Below are 21346 nucleotides of genomic sequence, written 5' to 3' on the forward strand. Positions count from 1 at the left end.
AGCTGTGTTTATGTTTAAGTCGTCTTCTGTTAACTTTACTTTCATCAGTCTGAAGAATTTGAGGACAGACACAGTGTTGGCTGTATTCTGAGTGAGATACTGTTCTAATAGAAACAGAGAGAACTGTGGAGAACTTCACCTCTGCCTCCTGATTACTGATTATCCATCTGCCAGTTTAAACTGGAACAATCTGATTAAAAATGATCTTTCTTTGTTTATTTTTTTGTATCAGGATGCAGGAACAGAGACCAGACTCTCCTGGACCCAGCTGTGTGTCCATGAAGAGTGACCGGTCTAAGGGTCGCTTTCTTGACTTTAAAGATGGACGTCCTGCTGATGGAAGGTGAGAATTAAAAATCAAGTCAATGTTCTGTCTCTGTTGTTTAAAGACTCATAACTTGGCTCAGAGTTTCATTATATATATCCTGTTGTTTTCTTGTGTAATATGTCCTGTCACAGAGTTCAACAGGAGAGCTCCAACGTTCACAGAGATCAATCAGACCAGCAGAATCCAACAGACCTGGACTCCATCTTTATGGTGTGTTCAACACACTGTTAATTAATATACTACCATTACAATAATTTAATGTTAAGTTATTGTTCTGTTTAGACCAGCTGACCTTCAGACTGACAGATGAACCACATGTTGAGTTCTACCAGTTTATATTAAATATCCAGTGTCTCCTTCTGTTCCAGCTGCTGGAGGAGAACATCATCACCTTTGTGAAGAACGAGCTGAAGAGAGTCCACAGGGTTCTGAGTCCAGATTACTCAGAATGCTTAGAGAGTCAGAGTGAGGATGAAGAGCAGGGGAGAAGCTGTTATGAGGCATTTTTGAAGATCACTCTCCACTTCCTGAGGAGAATGAAGCAGGAGGAGCTGGCTGACTGTCTGCAGAGCAGTAAGAACATTTTAACAGATTTAGTATTTTAGAAAAAGGACAAAGAGGTTTAAAGTTCAAAACTCAGATAGTCATGTCATCTATATCAGGATCTGTTCATTGATTTCAGTTCTTTCTTTATTCAGGAACGTTTGGTGCAGTGTGCCAACAAAAACTCAAATCTAACCTGAAGGAGAAGTTCCAGTGTGTGTTTGAGGGGATTGCTAAAGCAGGAAACCCAACCCTTCTGAACCAGATCTACACAGAGCTCTACATCACAGAGGGAGGGACTGGAGAGGTCAATGATGAACACGAGGTCAGACAGATTGAAACAGCATCCAGGAAACCACACAGACCAGAAACAACCATCAGACAAGAAGACATCTTTAAAGCCTCACCTGGAAGAGATGAACCAATCAGAAGAGTGATGACAAAGGGAGTGGCTGGCATCGGGAAAACAGTCTTAACACAGAAGTTCACTCTGGACTGGGCTGAAGACAAAGCCAACCAGGACATACAGTTCACATTACCATTCACTTTCAGAGAGCTGAATGTGCTGAAAGAGAAAAAGTTCAGCTTGGTGGAACTTGTTCATCACTTCTTTCCTGAAACCAAAGAAGCAGGAATCTGCAGGTTTGAAGAGTTCCAGGTTGTGTTCATCTTTGACGGTCTGGATGAGTGTCGACTTCCTCTGGACTTTAAAAACAACGAGACCCTGACTGATGTCACAGAGTCCACCTCAGTGGATGTGCTGCTGACTAACCTCATCAGGGGGAAACTGCTTCCCTCTGCTCACCTCTGGATAACTACAAGACCTGCAGCAGCCAATCAGATCCCTCCTGAGTGTGTTGGCATGGTGACAGAGGTCAGAGGGTTCACTGACCCACAGAAGGAGGAGTACTTCAGGAAGAGGTTCAGAAATGAGGAGCAAGCCAACAGAATCATCTCCCACATCAAGACATCCAGAAGCCTCCACATCATGTGCCACATCCCAGTCTTCTGCTGGATCACTGCTACAGTTCTGGAGGATGTGCTGAAGACCAGAGAGGGAGGAGAGCTGCCCAAGACCCTGACTGAGATGTACATCTACTTCCTGGTGGTTCAGTCCAAACTGAAGAACATCAAGTATGATGGAGGAGCTGAGACAGATCCACACTGGAGTCCAGAGAGCAGGAAGATGATTGAGTCTCTGGGAAAACTGGCTTTTGAGCAGCTGCAGAAAGGAAACCTGATCTTCTATGACTCAGACCTGACAGAGTGTGGCATCGATATCAGAGCAGCCTCAGTGTACTCAGGAGTGTTCACACAGATCTTTAAAGAGGAGAGAGGACTGTACCAGGACAAGGTGTTCTGCTTCATCCATCTGAGTGTTCAGGAGTTTCTGGCTGCTCTTCATGTCCATCTGACCTTCATCAACTCTGGAGTCAATCTGATGTCAGAAGATCAAACAACATCCTGGTGGTCTAAAGTATTGAGAGAAAAACCTGACCCAACACATTTATATCAGAGTGCTGTGGACCAGACCTTACAGAGTCCTAATGGACACCTGGACTTGTTCCTCCGCTTCCTCCTCGGTCTTTCTCTAGAGACCAATCAGAATCTCATACGAGGTCTGCTGACACACACAGGAAGTGGCTCACAGACCAATCAGGAAACAGTCAAGTACATCAAGAAGAAGATCAGTGAGGATCTGTCTACAGAGAAAAGCATCAATCTGTTCCACTGTCTGAATGAACTGAATGATCGTTCTCTAGTGGAGGAGATCCAACAGTGCCTGAGATCAGGACGTCTCTCTACAGATAAACTGTCTCCTGCTCAGTGGTCAGCTCTGGTCTTCATCTTACTGTCATCAGAAAAAGATCTGAACGTGTTTGACCTGAAGAAATACTCTGCTTCAGAGGAGGCTCTTCTGAGGCTGCTGCCTGTGATCAAAGCTTCAAACAAAGCTCTGTACGTGCTCACATAACTATCCAGTTCAAATGTAGTTCTCTTCATTCAGAAATAACAACTATAGTTTGTAATTGCTTTCATTTGTGTTCTTCTGAATCCTCTTCAGGCTGAGTGGTTGTAACCTCTCAGAGAGAAGCTGTGAAGCTCTGTCCTCAGTCCTCAGCTCCGAGTCCTCTAGTCTGAGAGAGCTGGACCTGAGCAACAACAACCTGCAGGATTCAGGAGTGAAGCTGCTGTGTAGTGGTTTAAAGACTCTACACTGTTCACTGGAAACGCTCAGGTAAGGACTTATTCATGTGAAAGTTTACCCAATAAGCTTAAATGTACTTAGTTTATTTGATATTTTTATTAACTTACCAAACATATCCTCTTCAGGCTGAGTGTCTGTAACCTCTCAGAGAGAAGCTGTGAAGCTCTGTCCTCAGTCCTCAGCTCCCAGTCCTCTAGTCTGAGAGAGCTGGACCTGAGCAACAACAACCTGCAGGATTCAGGAGTGAAGCTGCTGTGTAGTGGTTTAAAGACTCTACACTGTTCACTGGAAACGCTCAGGTAAGGACTTATTCATGTGAAAGTTTACCCAATAAGCTTAAATGTACTTAGTTTATTTGATATTTTGATTAACTTACCAAACATATCCTCTTCAGGCTGAGTGTCTGTAACCTCTCAGAGAGAAGCTGTGAAGCTCTGTCCTCAGTCCTCAGCTCCCAGTCCTCTAGTCTGAGAGAGCTGGACCTGAGCAACAACAACCTGCATGATTCAGAAGTGAAGCTGCTGTCTACTGGACTAAAGAGTCCACTCTGTAGTCTGGACACTCTCAGGTTAGTGTGCTGCTGATCCACATTATTCATCTAAGATCATGTTTTCTTGATGAATCATTTATTAAATTGTCCTTGGTGGTGGTTTAAAGTTTTACTGTATGTTTCCACATTAAAGCTGTAAAGCTCTGAGCTCGTTCTATAGCTCTCAGTCTTTTAGTCTGAGGAAGCTGGACTGGAATAAAGAAAGTTAAATATGAAGTTCTTTCCCCACCAACAAACAAACCATGGATAATGTTTGGAACATAAAGAACTAAAGAATCTTTATTTCAGATGAAACAGTTCAGAACTGTTTCTACATCACTGCTGATGTCAAAGCAGTCTGTGTGTTTATCTCACGCTCTGTCTTACCTTCACTATTTGTCACCAGAGTAAATATTGATTAGTATCAGATTATGAAGTCTATTCTGTTCAGCTGCATGGTTATGACGGGATGTTACTGGTAAAACAGAGAAGAATGGACCAATGGATGTTAAGCATGTTGTGTGTGTGTGTGTGTGTGTGTGTGTGTGTGTGTGTGTGTGTGTGTGTGTGTGTGTGTGTGTGTGTGTGTGTGTGTGTGTGTGTGTGTGTGTGTGTGTGTGTGTGTGTGTGTGTGTGTGTGTGTGTGTGTGTGTGTGTGTGTGTGTGTGTAGTCTGTCAGGTTGTCTGATCACAGAAGAAGGTTGTGCGTCTCTGGCCTCAGCTCTAAGCTCCTCCCCCCTGAGACATCTGGACCTGAGCTACAATCATCCAGGAGAACGAGGAGAGAAGCTGCTGTCTGCTGGACTGGAGGATCCACACTGCAGACTGGAGACACTGAGGTACAGACAGACACACAGAAGCTGTCTCACTGTTTCTGAATGATGAACTCTGCTTCTTGTCTGATGCTGGATTTAAATGAAGATGTATGAAATAGATTCTGATCTGGTTTCTTCCTCCAGTTTGGACCATAGTGGACTGCACAGACTGAAGCCTGGTCTGAGGAAGTGTGAGTGTGTTTTCATTTCTCTTCATCAGAACACAGCAGCACATGTTGGAGTGTAGAAGAGTAAATGCTCTTGAACAATCAGACAGAGACTATGGCTTGTGAATAGAGGATTTGTTTATTTCTGTCTGAGAAGTTAATAACAATAACTTAGATTTATATAGCGCCTTTCATGAAACCCAAGGATGCTTTACAAAGTGTGTGTGTGTGTGTGTGTGTGTGTGTGTGTGTGTGTGTGTGTGTGTGTGTGTGTGTGTGTGTGTGTGTGTGTGTGTGTGTGTGTGTGTGTGTGTGTGTGTGTGTGTGTGTGTGTGTGTGTGTGTGTGTGTGTGTGTGTGTGTGTGTGTGTGTGTGTGTGTGTGTGTGGCGTAATGGGAGACAACAAGAGAGGAATAGAAAAACACAAACAGAGAAGAGAAAGGATAGAAACACTAGACAAACAAATGAAGGAGAAAGGGAGTGGGTGATCAGCTGAGGGGAGTGTTAGATGAGGCTGAATGCTTTGGTGAACAGATGGTGTTTGAGGAGGTTTTTTAAAAATGACCAGGGGTCTCATTTATAAAAGAGTGCGTAAAATTCATACTAAAAATGTACGTGTGCCAAAAACCCAGAAATGGCGTGCGCACAAACTGATTCAGAGTTATAAAACCGTTCGTACGCACACCTGCACGCAATGTTCCCTTTATAAATCACCATCCACCTGGAAATGTGCGCACGTAGATTAGTCCCATGTTCCGCCCTCTACACGCCCACATTCAACCATAAACGGTCAATGCAAAGCAGCTCGTGAATGAAAATGCATCCAAACGAGGGGGCAGATCAAAGGTTTCCAGCGTTGGATCACGAAAACTGAAGTTTAGACGAAGAAACGAAACTTTCTGACCCAGAAACAAAGGAACTTGTGAATGAAGTGAAGGATAAAATGGACATATCGGTAGTTTGCTGCAGCAGGAGGATCACGAACTGAAGAAAATTCAGAGAATGACACCACGTCGCTGCTGCATTCACGCTGTCCTATGTGCCAAAACATCCACCGTTCATCATTACGCACGAGTATATCTGCAATGTTTACATGTTTACAGGACCCACACTGATTTCTTCATATAGTGGCAGAGAGGACACGTCAGTCAGCATTCTCCCTCACTCTATCATATTATTAATCAAAGGTTTGATCAACCAACAAAAACTTTGAATTGTTGGCCACATATTTTCGTGGGCATCTCCGTCTGCACTGTGACTAATTATGATCAAATATATGGCTTAATGATCGTGTCAGAGATGCCCCGACTTAATGTCCACACTTGAATTATTTACAGAATAAATACATGCAGCTGATGAAGATGTGCTGAGTATGGAGGAGGTGAAATGTGTGAAGCCATCGCCATGTCTCTGTGCACTCTTTATTAAAACTAAAAATCACAATTGATGATAAATGCAAGATATTGAAATATATTAATGAAAACTGGAGGCTCTATGGTCTTTGTGTTAGTCTAATGTTTAACTCTACATCAGTGATTACATTAGTGTATAAGTCCGGTCCTCTGAGGTCCGTCCGGGATAATGAAGGCGAGACGGCGCTGATGCAATATGTATGTGGCAGACTTTTATTTTTATTTGATGTTTATATATTGTCATAATGAAAGTTACTTATTGGAAACGGCTCACTACATGCGCGATTATAGCCTAAATAAAACCATCGGTTTGAATGATTGTGATGACGTGGATCTGTCAGTAAAGTTTGATATTTAGTGAAATAGGTTTGCTTTGTTGTTAAGGGAGCGAGCATTCTGCAGCATAAATGAGGCGGTGGTGTATTCTGAAGCAGAGGGGGAGAGAGGAGTGGTTCTGTCAACACACACAACAACAGGTATCAGGTTTCTGGTGTGCACGTGTGATTTGTTGTGATGATGGCGCCGGTCAGACACTACAGTGGGGATAGCATGGTCAGTGTAAACAAACTTGCATCGGGCAGCCCTATGCACGTAGTGAGGACGGCGCAGGAGTCCGAAAGATTTAATGGAAGCAAGGTTGTCCGGAGAGAAGTGGCAGGCGAGATTCTGGAGTTGCAGAGCGGAGTATGTTAGTAGTACCATGTCCGCAGCAGGGAGAGCAGCTGCTAGCCGCAGGCTGAAAGCAGCAAGCTACCGGGCGCCAGCCCGGGTCAGGAAAACCGCAGGAATGAGAGCCAAACCAGGATAAGGAAAGGACCAATTTTGTGGCAGACGGGGGACCCGTCTGGACACAATCTGAGCAGGAGAGCAGCAGCCGGCAGTCTGGTTGTCAGGCAGGCCTCTTCACCAGCAGCCGAGCCAGAGTAGGGGGGAAGCGGCAGCCAGCGGTAGCCAACAGGTGGCGCAGGGCGACGGGTCCAAGCCAGGTAGGGAGCCGACGTGGCCGACGAAGAAGGACGGTCCACCAATAAGGCAGGCGAGGGTCCAGTGATCACAGACTGGTGAGGATATCCTGATAGCTGTGCGAGAAGCTAACAGCTGATCGGCGGCTAGCGCTAACAGCTGATCGTCATAGATGGTGAGTAGCTGTCAGTTTACACAAACTGAAAGCAGCAGCAAAGTCGATCTGTTTGCAGACTGTTAGTAGAGGATAAGTAGGAGGGAGAAGCATAGATAGCACAAAAGAAACACCATTTTTGTCATGGATCGCGAAGCGGCGACATACACGCCAGCGTCCTCACTCAACCGGAACTTTTATAACATCCCAATCATCCTTTTATGGGCAATCAACACACTGAGCAATTACAACATGTGTGCTATATGAAGACCATTTCCTAGAAGTTTCCTGGACAGACAACTGGTCTCTTAACAGGAAAGAGTGTGTGTGTGTGTGTGTGTGTGTGTGTGTGTGTGTGTGTGTGTGTGTGTGTGTGTGTGTGTGTGTGTGTGTGTGTGTGTGTGTGTGTGTGTGTGTGTGTGTGTGTGTGTGTGTGTGTGTGTGTGTGTCTTGTGTATCAGAACATGATCTTATGACTTGGCTAAATTCAGAGGTTAGATAACTATTGGTTTGTGCCTGCTGCTGTCCAGATTGTGTTTCTGTTATGATTAAACCTTTCAAACTACAACAGGATGAGGGCTGGAAGTAACACAAAGTGATGATAAAAGTGAGGGTGATGGAAACTCATGAGAGTTTAAATATGAAATAAAAAATGTAAACTGAAATAAAAGTGATAATCCAGTGAATAGAAAATCACCATTCATCACATCCAACAGAAATGTATATTTTACAACATGCAGTTTTTGTGACATTTCACATTTTGATGTTGGCTGCTGGCCGGCTGCTCGTAGTCGAGCTCGTGGAGCTCATCAACTTTAAAAACAGCAGAAATCATTTTTGATTTGACGTTCATTTTCAACAACATGTAAATATGCAGAGTCTCCAACATCAAGTTCTCTCCTCAAAAACATCCAGACGTGAATTCAGTGATGAAATAGAAACAGAATATCTTTAGAGACATAAGCTAGCTCTCCTCCTCGTCTTCTGGCTGTGCAGACAGTAAGGCACACAGCAAAGTCCACGATCACCATAGTACAGGCCAGCAGGAACATCCAACAACAATACACAAGTCAGCTGCAGGCCGCCAGGTGGCCAGGTGAGGTCGGGACGGCGTGGCCTACACCTTAGACAAGCAGAGAAAAACTCACAAGGACTGAGTTGTCATCTGTTTCTTCAGATTTCGATCTGTTCATCCAGTCCAGTTAAATTTCAATTAAAACAAAAACATGTATGTTGTAGAGCCTAGATTGATGGAAAAGAAATGGTCTCCATGACTTCAGAAACACAGTTTAAAACTAGTTAGACAGGACAAAGGGACGTGGCACACTCCTGCTGCCATCACATTGTGTGTGACAGTGAAAGTGGAAATGAGGCTCCTGTTTGTGCTGAATGTGACCTCTGAGGACAGAACAGTTGGAGACAGCAGATGGTTCATAGATTCTTTGTGCTGCACTTTGATTAGTCAGACTTTATTCACTGCATGTGTTTGTTGATTTGGATCTCCATTCTTCCTGGCTGCCATGGTAACTCCATTTGAACTTGATTAGAAGTGGATTATTACATTTCAGTGCTGTCAAACATCATTCAGTGCTGAATATGAACTGTAAGTTTGATTGACTCTCAGTAAGTAGGGGTGTAACGGTACACAAACATTTCAGTTCGATACAGTTCTCAATGTTGAAGCTTCGGTTTGGTACATTTTCACTACAGTAAAGGGACCTGATGCAACGCTTTTTTTTCTTTATTAGGAACATTTATAATTTCCCTTTTACACATTGGACTTAGTGCAGCATCGACAGTTCAGACTTGTACACCTGCTCAGGTTACTTTTTAATAACATTTTAAATTAAACATTGTAACAAAAACATAAAATAAACTTATGTTGCTTCCTTCAACCAAAAGAGTCTCCAATAAATAAAAGATATGAATGAAATAAAGTATTTTAGAATTAAATGAAGTCATTAATATAGCCTATATATAAAAATATTTCTTTTAAATTACACTTCCACCTTTTAGTTTATGAAGGCAACACTTTTTTGAATGCTCTTTGAGCACATAATAAACCTAATCACATCTGGGACAGTGTAACTATTAATATTTCCCTCTGTCGATATAAGAACTTCAATGGCATTTTTTATGGCTTTGGCCCGTTTAGAATTACTAGCAAAAGGCTGTCTGTTTTTTCCTAGTTGCAGTGATGTTTACGTTCACGTGGTGCCTTTTCAAGTGCTTTAATAAGTTGGACGTGTTGCCTGTGACGTACCCGATGTCCTCTGAACAACAACGGCACACTACTCTCGTCTTGTCAACGTCTCTTTGTCCATTATTGTGGGAATGGGGAGGGAGGTGTTCATTCTATCATGCTGCAGGTCAGTGACGTGCGGCGAGGTTCGTGTCTGGTGAGGCACTGACTTTTTCAGAGTCAGATTTACAAATATATGAACCCATTTATAGAGTAGCTTAAATTCACCATTCAATTGGCAGCTTGCACATTGACTACTGGTTGTGTTTCATATCTCATATCAGCATTATTTACACACACATAGAGGGAAGGTGCATATTTGGCAAAGGAAGAACGTTACATTTATAGCGCCTCAGAAATGTTTTTTCCATTGCAATTCCACAATTCATACTCATTCAATAAAAATAAAAGTAGGCATATACTGCGGTATATTCATGGTCTTACCTTTACTTGTAAACAAAGTCCATTCACCTATCCTTCTGGACTAAAATATCTGTGACTTTGTTGTAAAAGTCCTCCTTACCTTCTTTTAGTTTTAAAAGTCTTCCATTATTTATCACTTCACGTTTTGATTGAAAAATTGAGAAATCTTTAAGCTTAGATATAAAATCTTTTTTATATAAAAATTCTGCATAGAAGAGGAGCAACCATCAAACCAAGCATAAACTCTTGGTCTTATGAGCCTCACACAACCTGACGCACGCCCCCTTCAGGTGAAGCAGCTGCCTCACCTCATGCTTTTTCAGTGCGGTTTTATGTCAAATTAGACTAAATATGTTAAAAACATGTGAAATACATTACTTATTCTATGGAAAGTGAGGACGGATAATAGAAGTGTCTACAAACATTACATCGGTGACAAACAGTAAGAAAGCAAAAGGCATACGCTCGACCCAGTTTGTGAGGGATTGCGCAATCTGGGAAGAGGCACAACTCGTCGCTGCCTCACCTCGCATCGGAGCCGGCCGGAAATATGCAAATTCAGAGATTTTGATCATGAAAATTATTGAACATTTTTTGGAATCGTACAGAAATAACATTTATAACACAGATCAGTAGAAAAATATTAATATTTATTTGATTTAATGATTATTTGTTTTTTACTTTTAATGATGACGAGCCTCACCTGCCTCCCCTGACAGCACGTCTCTGCTGCAGGTTATTCTCCCACACAGACGCGTCTCCCCCTCCCCTTTTGCTCTTAGTTTGAGCGGGATCATCGCTGAAAATGAAAACAAAACTTAAGAGTAAGTCTGTAAAAAGAACTCCATCCCGGTTATATGCAACTGTCCAGACCAACAGGACTCGAGGAACTACTAATCTGCACAGTTTGCACAGTTTATGTTTGAACTTTTTTACAAGTTACTAACTAAAAGCTGTGTCCCATACCAGCAGCCGCAGCCTTCCTCCACCCTGAGGTGTGCTTCTGCTTTGCGGTCCGTGTGGGAACACAGATTAAATCACTTTTGTTCCGTGCGTACTCGGATCAGTCCTGTACCGAAACGGTCCGGTCCGAGTACGTGTACCTTTACACCCCTATCAGTAAGTGTCAGTAAAGTTGTTGATGAATGAACAGATGATAACCTGCAGCTGTGTTGTGTCTCGTTCTCTCCATCAGACGCCTGTGAGCTGAAACTGGACACAAACACAGTGAACAGAAAACTGAAACTGTCTGACAACAACAGGAAGGTGACATGGGGGGAGGAGCTTCAGTCATATCCTGATCATCCAGACAGATTTGAATACTGGTGTCAGCTGCTGTGTAGGACTGGTCTGACTGGTCGCTGTTACTGGGAGGTCGAGTGGAGAGGAGATGTTTATGTATCAGTGAGTTACAGAGGAATCAGAAGCAGAGGAGACATGAGTGGATGTTTGTTTGGATATAATGATCAGTCCTGGAGTCTGTTCTGCTCTGACGAAGGTTACTCTGTCTATCACAATAACACAGAAACAGAGATCTCCTCCTCCTCCTCCTCTTCCTCCTCCTCCTCCTCCTCCTCTGTCTCTAACAGAGTAGCAGTGTATGTGGACTGTCCTGCTGGCTCTCTGTCCTTCTACAGAGTCTCCTCTGACACACTGATCCACCTCCACACCTTCAACACCACATTCACTGAACCTCTCTATCCTGGGTTTGGGTTCTGTTTTCCTGGTTCTTCAGTGTCTCTGTGTGGTCTGTCAGTCTGAGAAACACTGCTGACTGAAGATCAGCTGACTCTGTTCACTCTGTCCAGCTGGTCTGTTTCATGGTTGGGGGGTGTGATAATGGGGGGTGGGGGTGGTAATGGGGGTTAAATGTTCTACATTACAGAAAAACAATGGACCCCCTTCTTTAATGTCTGTATTGTTCTGATCTCACCAATAAAAAACAAGTGACAATTAAACAATTAAAGTCCTCCTCCTGCTGTCTTGATATTGGCAGCAGGAGGAGGAGTCATGGCTCCAGATCTGTTACAAATGGTAAACTTGTCTCTCAGGTGTCTTCCCACAGGCCCTGAAAACAGCAGTCATCAAGCCACTACTAGAAAAGAACAATCTAGACAATCATGAATAATTACAGGCCTATATCAAATCTTCCTCTGTGAGGTCAAATGATAGACAAAGCTGTGTTTCAGAAGTTAAATAACTTCTTGATATTGAACAACTGTTTGGATGTCTTCCAGTCAGGTTTTGGACCAAACCGCAGCACTGAGACAGCTCTGGTTAAAGTGTTTCATGACATCTGTTTAAACACAGACAGAACCTCAGTCTAAGTTCTTCTTGGGTAACACTTTATATGAAGGTCCTTGAAATAAGCTGTTATTACCATCAAATCTGCTGTATAAGACACACTTTAAACCCTCAGGCATCAGTTTAATTTACTACCCTCTTCAGTCATTAAGGACAAAAATGTCCACTTCCAAAAAACTGCTATAACAATAGAACAGATTACTTTTTTTTTGTTCCTTTTTTCTGCATAAATCTCTTAAACAACTTCAGCCCTGCTCAAAACTACCAAACATTCAATCATTTTGAGGATTTTAACCCTTTAGATGCCAATTTCATTACTTGATCACTGTTGTTATTTATGAAAAAAAAAGTTATTTTCCATATAACAAATATTTGGTGGCTGGGGATTTTTTAAAAATCAGTCTTGGATATGTCAAAGATTATACAAAATATTGACTTTGATGTATTATTAGTTTTTGTGTAGCATCAGATTTAAAATGTACTACCCTCTTGAGTCATTAAGGACAAAAATGTTCACTTCCAAAAACTGCTATAAAAATAGTACAGATTAATTTTTTTTCTGCTTTTTTGGGTTAAATCTTTTGATCAACTTCAGTCCTGATCAAAACGATCAAATATTGAATAATTATCAGGATTTAACCCTTTAAATGCCAGTTTGATTACATGATGATAATATTTTTAATGAAAAAAACACACAAAAAAAAGTTATTTTCCATATAACAAATGTTTGGTGTCTGGGGGATTTTTTTAAATCAGTCTTTGTTTTGTTAAAATCTAAGGACAAATTTAAATATTTATATGCTTTTATTTACTTTGTGTTTAAAGGTTAATCAGCTTTATTATTACTTATCAGGTTATCTCTGTTGTCAGCCTTTATTTAAAGTTTGTATTGAACACTGGAGAGCAGCACTGAGCAGGTCAGGAAATCAGGTAACCTTTGTGAGCCAGGTGTGTAAACCTGCTGAGTGGCTCTAACTGACAGACAGGAGTGTCAGCGGTGTGTGTGAGAGCAGGAGTGAGGTGAGAGGCTGAGACACTTTCAGGCTGAATTCAATGAAAGGAAGACAGCAGAGATACCTTTGGTAAGTGTGCTGTGTTCTTTGGTAATTATCTGTTCAGAATGTTTGAATGGTGACATGTATTTAATGTAGGCTGTTTATTTCATAGTGATGCACTCTGTATTCTGGTTTTATAGTGTAGTGTTCACAGGAAACAATTAAATTAGAAGGGTAAATAATAATTAATATTGAACACATTTAACTGGTTTGTTTAAATTGTAAACAAAAGATAAAGAACTGAATAGATACTAAAATTCAGATTCATTTAATGGTGATATTAACTTAAATTCTGATTTGTGTTGTTTGGTGTTAAAATGAGAAAAAGGAAGGTAAGGATGCTAAAAGATGCATGGTTAACATTGTATAAGTGGAAAACTGCTTCCCCAGATTACTTTACAATTATAATAGGAATGTATATGTGAAGAATTTTGTTCATAGATATTTTCCTTGCTTTTCAGAACCACACACAATAAACAGTTGTAACCTCGCTGCATTAAAGTCTCCTCTTTGAACTCTTTTACTATCGTGGCCTAACCCAAACCAATGTGTTCAGTCTTTTAGAATAAGGGTCTGCTTGGAGGTGAAATATTGATAAATGAAAGCAGTTACTTTTATTGAAATAAGAAAAGTTTTAAGATTGATGACGAGTCAGGTTACCGTGGGAATTGGATAGCGCCAAGACCAATCGAAGAATCATTTTCCTCTTAGCTGAAAATGTATAAAAAGCAGTGAAGCAGCAAAAAGGAAGCCAAAGAGAGAAATGATAACAGAACAAATAAACACACCATTGAAGTGTTTTTTTTACCATATACCATTTAGTTACACACACTGAAGGCTATAATGCATCTCTATCGTTTCTTCTAACAAGATGTTGAGTAAATCCAGAATGCCAGATGACATCTACAGGTGTTATCATTCAGTTTGTGATTTTCTTTATTTTGTATTCTGACTGCAGGATTCTTATTAAGGCTTACAGGTTTTCAGTGAAATCGACATCGACCTGACCTGACTGTAGTCGCTCTGCATCAGGATCTGCTGAACTCCTTTTCTTTACCAAAGACACTTTAGACACTCGACACAAAATAACACAAGTAGATGAAAGTCTTTCTCACTCTACATCAGTTTATTTATTACAAGGTTACACATGAGCTGTCTGAAGAACTTGTGCTACCCAACACAGAGGCCTCCAAGGAAACAGAGTGACAGAAAGAAGAGAAGATATCAGGAGAGAAGAAGGATCCTTACACTGAAACTGTTTCATATAAACCCTTTCAATTCAAACGTCATAGCTGCTCCCAACTTACTGGTTCATATGTCAGCAACAAAACATCAATGTCAAAAAAGTAGAGACAGATTTCTGTCAACAGAATTGTCTTATATCCCTTTATAACTACACTTATACATCTGTTAGTCAATACATACTTATGAATACAGATTAGTGATGTTGTTAACTTGGATTCCTCTGGATCAGTTTTACCATTGCACAGGATTAACATTTCTCTCCAGTGTGGACTAACATGTGTCTGGTCAGATTTCCTCTTTGGGAAAAACCTTTACTGCAAACAGAGCAGCTGAAGGCTTTCTCTCCTGTGTGAACTAACATGTGTCTGTCCATACTTTCTCTTTCTCCTTCAGTTCTTGAAGCTGTTCTTCCTCCTGACTGCTCCACAGTTCCTCATGTTCTTCTTTAATGTGTTGGGGCTTAGTGTCCTCCTGGTCCGGAATGTGGCTCCACTCCTGCTGCTCAGGTGGAAGCTCTTCTTTACTCACCAACAGCTGCTGGAGATCTGCAGGACACAGTAAACAAACATTAACGGTACTTATAGACTGATTTTTTAATATTAATGCGAGCAGGACCCCACGCTGAGCTCAACTCAGCAGCAAGGAGATGAATGGGCTTGACAGCAGCGCACACCGCCGGCTGCATCCTATCTGAAAGGCCCTTAAGGCTGTGAGGACTGAGGTTTCTCTTTATCATCATTAAGTCCTGGAGGGCGGGCAGCCTGGGTTCAAATCCGATCTGTGGCTCCTTTCCCACAAGTCATTCCCCACTCTCTCTCTTTGGTTTCTGATTCTGTCCTACCTACCAAAAAATCTTGTTAAAAATTATTTTTATTTTTTAAACTTTGTGGTAAGTTATTATGTTTTTCTAAAAACCCATACGCAAAAAGTTATTATCAGAAGAATGTTCATCTATAAATCATGTCTCAGGGCCCCTCCCCCCTCCAGCTGCACTACATGAACTATTCCATCATGACCCTCAGGTCTTATGGTGCATTCAGGTGCTGCTCGGGTGCTCCAAGTTTCCGAGTTAGGAAGTCGTTCTTTCGACTTGATTTCAGTTCAGAAAATCTGAATGTTGTAACAACAGCAACAAAGCGTTGATGCTACAAAGAAGATCAGTGAAATGTTACTGTTACAGTTATATTTGAGTAAGAAGTTGATGGTCAATACGTGAATTAATAAAAAGTATGCTAACATTAAGTAAACATATTTTCCCCCTATGTGATGACGTCAAGTCGGGAAGTTGAGCAATTCTTCTTTCTCAGTCAAGAAGGCACCAACTTCAAAATGTATTTCACATTTCTACATATATGACCCAATGTCAATACAGGTTCATGTTTCAACAGGTGAAGTATCCCTTTAAATAAATGATTGACACGGCATCACAGAGAGAGAAAAAAGAGACTAGAGCGAAAGAGATAGAAGATAGAAACTAATGAACAAGCCAGTATGAAGTGAAGCTTATCTAGCAGAGCAGAAAAAAGGATGTAGAGGGAGGAAAAAGAGAGGTTGATGTCCAAGCTGCCAAAAGTTAGAACTTTTTTTTACAACAGTAGGCAACCAGGCCCCGAAGTCCTGTGACGTCATGAACACAAGATAACAGATTCCTACAAGTGGAGACGATGAAATAAAGAAACACACACAGGAGACAAAGGAGATGAAGAGAAATACAGACAGAGAGGAAGAAGAGAAATACAGACAGAGAGGAAGAAGAGAAATACAGACAGAGAGGATGAAGAGAAATACAGACAGAGAGGATGAAGAGAAATACAGACAGAGAGGAAGAAGAGAAATACAGACAGAGAGGATGAAGAGAAATACAGAGACAGAGAGGAAGAAGAGAAATACAGAAACAGAGAGGAAGAAGAGAAATACAGAGACAGAGAGGAAGAAGAGAAATACAGACAGAGAGGAAGAAGAGAAATACAGAAACAGAGAGGAAGAAGAGAAATACAGAGACAGAGAGGAAGAAGAGAAATACAGACAGAGAGGAAGAAGAGAAATACAGACAGAGAGGATGAAGAGAAATACAGACAGAGAGGAAGAAGAGAAATACAGACAGAGAGGATGAAGAGAAATACAGACAGAGAGGATGAAGAGAAATACAGACAGAGAGGATGAAGAGAAATACAGACAGAGAGGAAGAAGAGAAATACAGACAGAGAGGATGAAGAGAAATACAGAGAGAGAGGAAGAAGAGAAATACAGAGAGAGAGGAAGAAGAGAAATACAGAGAGAGAGGAAGAAGAGAAATACAGACAGAGAGGAAGAGGAGAAATACAGACAGAGAGGATGAAGAGAAATACAGACAGAGAGGAAGAGGAGAAATACAGAGAGGAAGAGGAGAAATACAGACAGAGAGGATGACGAGAAATACAGAGAGAGAGGAAGAAGAGAAATACAGAGAGAGAGGAAGAAGAGAAATAAAGAGAGAGAGGAAGAAGAGAAATAAAGACAGAGAGGATGAAGAGAAATACAGAGAGAGAGGAAGAAGAGAAATACAGAGAGAGAGGAAGAAGAGAAATACAGACAGAGAGGAAGAGGAGAAATACAGACAGAGAGGATGAAGAGAAATACAGACAGAGAGGAAGAGGAGAAATACAGAGAGGAAGAGGAGAAATACAGACAGAGAGGATGAAGAGAAATACAGAGAGAGAGGAAGAAGAGAAATACAGACAGAGAGGAAGAGGAGAAATACAGACAGAGAGGAAGAAGAGAAATACAGACAGAGAGGATGAAGAGAAATACAGACAGAGAGGATGAAGAGAAATACAGACAGAGAGGATGAAGAGAAATACAGACAGAGAGGATGAAGAGAAATACAGACAGAGAGGAAGAAGAGAAATACAGACAGAGAGGATGAAGAGAAATACAGACAGAGAGGAAGAAGAGAAATACAGACAGAGAGGATGAAGAGAAATACAGAGAGAGAGGAAGAAGAGAAATAAAGAGAGAGAGGAAGAAGAGAAATACAGACAGAGAGGATGAAGAGAAATACAGAGAGAGAGGAAGAAGAGAAATACAGAGAGAGAGGAAGAAGAGAAATACAGACAGAGAGGAAGAGGAGAAATACAGACAGAGAGGATGAAGAGAAATACAGACAGAGAGGAAGAGGAGAAATACAGAGAGGAAGAAGTGAAATACAGACAGAGAGGATGACGAGAAATACAGAGAGAGAGGAAGAAGAGAAATACAGAGAGAGAGGATGAAGAGAAATACAGACAGAGAGGAAGAAGAGAAATACAGACAGAGAGGATGAAGAGAAATACAGACAGAGAGGATGAAGAGAAATACAGACAGAGAGGATGAAGAGAAATACAGACAGAGAGGAAGAAGAGAAATACAGACAGAGAGGATGAAGAGAAATACAGACAGAGAGGAAGAAGAGAAATACAGACAGAGAGGAAGAAGAGAAATACAGACAGAGAGGATGAAGAGAAATACAGACAGAGAGGATGAAGAGAAATACAGACAGAGAGGATGAAGAGAAATACAGAGACAGAGAGGAAAAAGAGAAATACAGAGACAGTTTTGTAATCTCTCCGACTTGATTCTAGTAAAACACTGTTTATAGGAGTCGGTAATGAAGTTTCTGATCGACATCAACCCCCTTCTTATCCAGCACCTCAGCCCAGGTGTCCGTGACACACTGAGTCAAAGGCCTTTGAGAGGTCGATGAAGACACACGCTAGAGAACCGCCATTCTTCTTGCACAAGTTTATCAGGCCATCCATCCAGCATGAAGCCCCTTTGAAACACCTCAGTCAACCGACTAGTCAAAACACTGGACAGGGTCCTTAAGATCACGGAGCCGATGGTAATGGGCCGCCATTGGTTTATGTCCCTCTGTAAAGAGTCACTCAAAGACTTAGGGATGAGAGTAGTACGACTACCCCTAAGACAGGCAGGAAGACGGCCGGTAAGGACAATCGCATTAAATAGATCCGCCAGTTTGACCCCCTTCTTGTTCCACCTCAACAGATCCATTTTTTGGATACGATCGGGCCCGGGGCCTGAGCCATTTTTCATCTACTTCAACGCCCTCAACACCTCTGCAGGTGAGAAGGAGCACTGATGTGGTGTATTGTCGGCTGCTAATACTTCATTTGGGATCTCTTCCACACCTACTGCTTTTTTCAGCTTAGACTTATTTATAGCAGTTTTCACTTCTTCCGAGGTAATATCACAATTCAAAAATAAATTTGGTGAATAGTTTTCTCCGCCCATATTTCTCTCTAAATCGTCCTTTAGTTTACATGCATCTTCAAGAAAAGCATCTTCAAAAATTGGTGGAATATTACTTCCTGAAAATAAATCAGCAAAATCTGTCTTGAAAAATCTGGGCTTGAAACTCTGATTGTGGGTGACTTTGCTGTTAAAGATGTACAAAGGATGTTCGGTAAAAACACAGAAGTACTGTGTTTTCCCAGAGATATGGTCTCTGATTTAGCAGAAAGGATCATGCATATTGTGGCTAAACACCCGACTGTGAAGAATGCCATACTGCACATTGGGTCAAATGACGTCACAAAACAACAATCTGAAGTCTTGAAACAGGACTTCACTGGTCTGCTGAGGATGGTCAGCCCCTTGGATGTGGATGTGTTTATCAGCGGCCCCATACCACCAGTCAGAAGAGCAGAGGAGAGATTCAGCAGGTTATTGGCACTGAATAACTGGCTTACAACTGCATGTAATGCCCATTCAGTGAATTTTATTAACAATTTCAACATTTTCTGGGAACGCAGACATCTTTTTAAGGCAGATGGATTTTGCCTGAACATGTCAGGGGTGAAATTGTTCACCTCTAACCTATTTTACTCCCTGCCTCAACCATCAGTTCTCTCTTGTCGCCAAGGACTTGAGACAAAAGAAAACAGCTTTCAAGAAAGACAAAACACAGCGTGATGGAAACCTTCGTCAAGAATCACGTCTGCCAGTATCTGAGGAGAGACCTAAAGCGGAGAGACATCAGAACCAAGAGGAAGAGTCTCCATCCACCTTCGACCCCCTCACCAACACCAACACCTGTGAAGTCTCACTGCCCTTGACCCCTCAAACCCCGATCAGATCGTCATCTCCCTCCTCCCCCCACCTGGAGTTCACTGACCAGATGAAGGAGCTGGTCAATGCTGGATTAAAAAGTACCCCCCGTCCTTCTCCCTTTTTCTCTTCCATAAACACCCGACGGCGCCCACCATCGCCCATTCCGACACGGCTCCCTGTCCCAAAAACGTTAGCAGCCGAAGCTTCTAGGACCCTGAAGCTGGCTCTACTAAACATTAGATCACTGGCAGGGAAATCATTTTTAATCAATGATTTTATTATTGAGCACAAGCTTGATTTTATGTTTGTAACTGAAACTTGGTTAGACAAAAATAACAGTGCAGCTGTTCTTATCGAGTCAACCCCTCCCAACTTCAGTTTTGTAAGCGAGGCCAGAGTGCATAAGAGAGGAGGAGGAGTTGCAGTTTTGTTTAATGACTCCTCCCAATGTAAGTGTGGCAAGGGTTGGTGAATGGTAATATCTTATGTCAAATAATAACCGACAACGCCACCTGGGGGCTTGCACCTCAGGAAATACAGAACTTAAAACTCCAAATGTAAATAATTAAGACACACAGATTCGAACACTGATGAGGCAGAGACGTGGTTTCAAAAGAATTTAAGGGATTTATTTGAATTAATCCGAGGAAATATGCAAACTAAGGTGGACTGAAGCTGTGAATTTCAACATCTTGCACTGCAGCTGCCATGATAAAGTCTGCTTGTTACAACCAGGTAACAACCAACCTCCTCTGCTCTTCAGGTGTTGAGGCTCACGTGAGTGATGTAGGAAGTCAAACAAGAGAAGCATGAATAGATGGCGCCCTCTGCTGTTTAAAAAGAAGTACTGCGATTATGTAAGATGTGATGTGTGTAGACTGACAGTGAGATGATGATGATGATGATGAAGATGTTGAAGGTGAATCAGCAGCTTCATCTCTTTGTTTTCTCCACAGCTGAAGATCTTTGACTGGATGTGACTTCAGCAGCTGAACTCCATCAGTGTTGTTGTAGTGACAGAGTGCAGCTCTCCCAGCAGGGGGCGCTCTGCCATGGATCAGTGTGAGGACACAGAGGAGGGAGTCCCTCCCTCTAAAGAGTTAGCTTCCAGTACCGAGGCTTGTAAGGATTGCCATCCATGGAGCACAAAATGTTTCACCAATGGGAGGTGAACTTCCTTCCTCCTTGTGATGTTGTACCTGTGTTGGGTGAATATGGTTAAAATAGTGTTATCAGTCTCACCCACGTATTGTAATCCGCATCGTTTACAACTGATCAGGTATACACAGTTTTTGGAGTGTGGGCTTCCCATATATTCCATTTTAAGAAACATTCTTATTGTATCTGCTGCGCAACCAAGTTTGGTGCTTAAAAAATTCCACGTGACCTCTGGATTTAGGGGTCAACATGGGTTGGACTCTTGCTTTGACCAGGTAATCTTTCAGGTTCCTGTTTTTTCTGAATGCTGCAATGATTCTGTGGTCTCGTAAAATCTCGGTTTCTGCGATGATGTCTTGAAAATTATTTTGAATCACTGCTGGAGAGTAACAAAGGGCAAAATAGAGGAAAGCAATTGGGGTTTTGTTTCCTGAAATGTCTTGAAGGACCTTCTAAGAAAGCAGCGGGAATACCCTCTGGTGGCCAGTGCTGAGAACAGTGTTTTAGTGGCCTGTTTAAAGTCCTCTTTGTCGCCACATATTCTGTGAAATTCAGTTGAGACTTTACCAGCCCAGCATAGGTGTGTTTAGGATGGTGGCTAGTTTTGTGGAGTAGAGCATGACTATCTGTCTCCTTGAAACATACTTTTATGTCCAATTTGTTTGTTTTCTGGAAATTTTACCTTTGTATGTGGTAGTGTCAAGAAAGTCT

The 21346-nt window shown here is 41.8% G+C and overlaps 5 protein-coding genes across 5 annotated transcripts in view; 4 read left to right on the top strand and 1 right to left on the bottom strand.

Annotated features, from left to right (window-relative positions):
• LOC109975750 (NLR family CARD domain-containing protein 3-like) overlaps nucleotides 1–21346 on the bottom strand; it is a 393020-nt gene that overhangs the window by 185568 nt on the left and 186106 nt on the right. The window lies entirely within an intron of this gene.
• The window catches only part of LOC136181090 (NLR family CARD domain-containing protein 3-like), a 412285-nt gene that overhangs the window by 5345 nt on the left and 385594 nt on the right, over nucleotides 1–21346 (top strand). The gene's annotated exons all lie outside the window — the stretch shown is intronic.
• Nucleotides 234–3149, top strand: LOC136181083 (NLR family CARD domain-containing protein 3-like). Its single transcript, XM_065961330.1, has 4 exons — nucleotides 234–343; nucleotides 702–901; nucleotides 1027–2830; nucleotides 2937–3149. Exons 1-4 carry the CDS (start codon nucleotides 234–236, stop codon nucleotides 3112–3114), a joined length of 2292 nt encoding a protein of 763 aa, XP_065817402.1. The 3' UTR covers nucleotides 3115–3149.
• The window catches only part of LOC136181171 (stonustoxin subunit beta-like), a 51251-nt gene continuing 33381 nt past the window's right edge, over nucleotides 3477–21346 (top strand). The window contains exon 1 of the mRNA XM_065961722.1: nucleotides 3477–3648. The gene's annotated coding sequence lies outside the window, so the exon portion shown is untranslated. The remainder of the gene's footprint in view (nucleotides 3649–21346) is intronic.
• Nucleotides 10938–13634, top strand: LOC136181186 (stonustoxin subunit beta-like; the record flags this gene model as incomplete). The annotated part of the gene is made up of 1 exon (XM_065961769.1): nucleotides 10938–13634. A coding segment is annotated over one exon (609 nt), but the record flags the coding sequence as incomplete, so codon positions are not given.

This window comes from Labrus bergylta, chromosome 2 (genome assembly GCF_963930695.1).
Source record: "Labrus bergylta chromosome 2, fLabBer1.1, whole genome shotgun sequence".
Taxonomy (NCBI): domain Eukaryota; kingdom Metazoa; phylum Chordata; class Actinopteri; order Labriformes; family Labridae; genus Labrus; species Labrus bergylta.

Bases quoted from the DNA above. Each gene is read 5' to 3' on its own strand.
- LOC136181083 (XM_065961330.1), top strand. From the start codon at position 234: ATGCAGGAACAGAGACCAGACTCTCCTGGACCCAGCTGTGTGTCCATG. The intron at 902-1,026 runs GTAAGAACATTT...TTCTTTATTCAG, and splicing joins GGCTGACTGTCTGCAGAGCA to GAACGTTTGGTGCAGTGTGC. The intron at 2,831-2,936 runs GTACGTGCTCAC...AATCCTCTTCAG, and splicing joins AAAGCTTCAAACAAAGCTCT to GCTGAGTGGTTGTAACCTCT.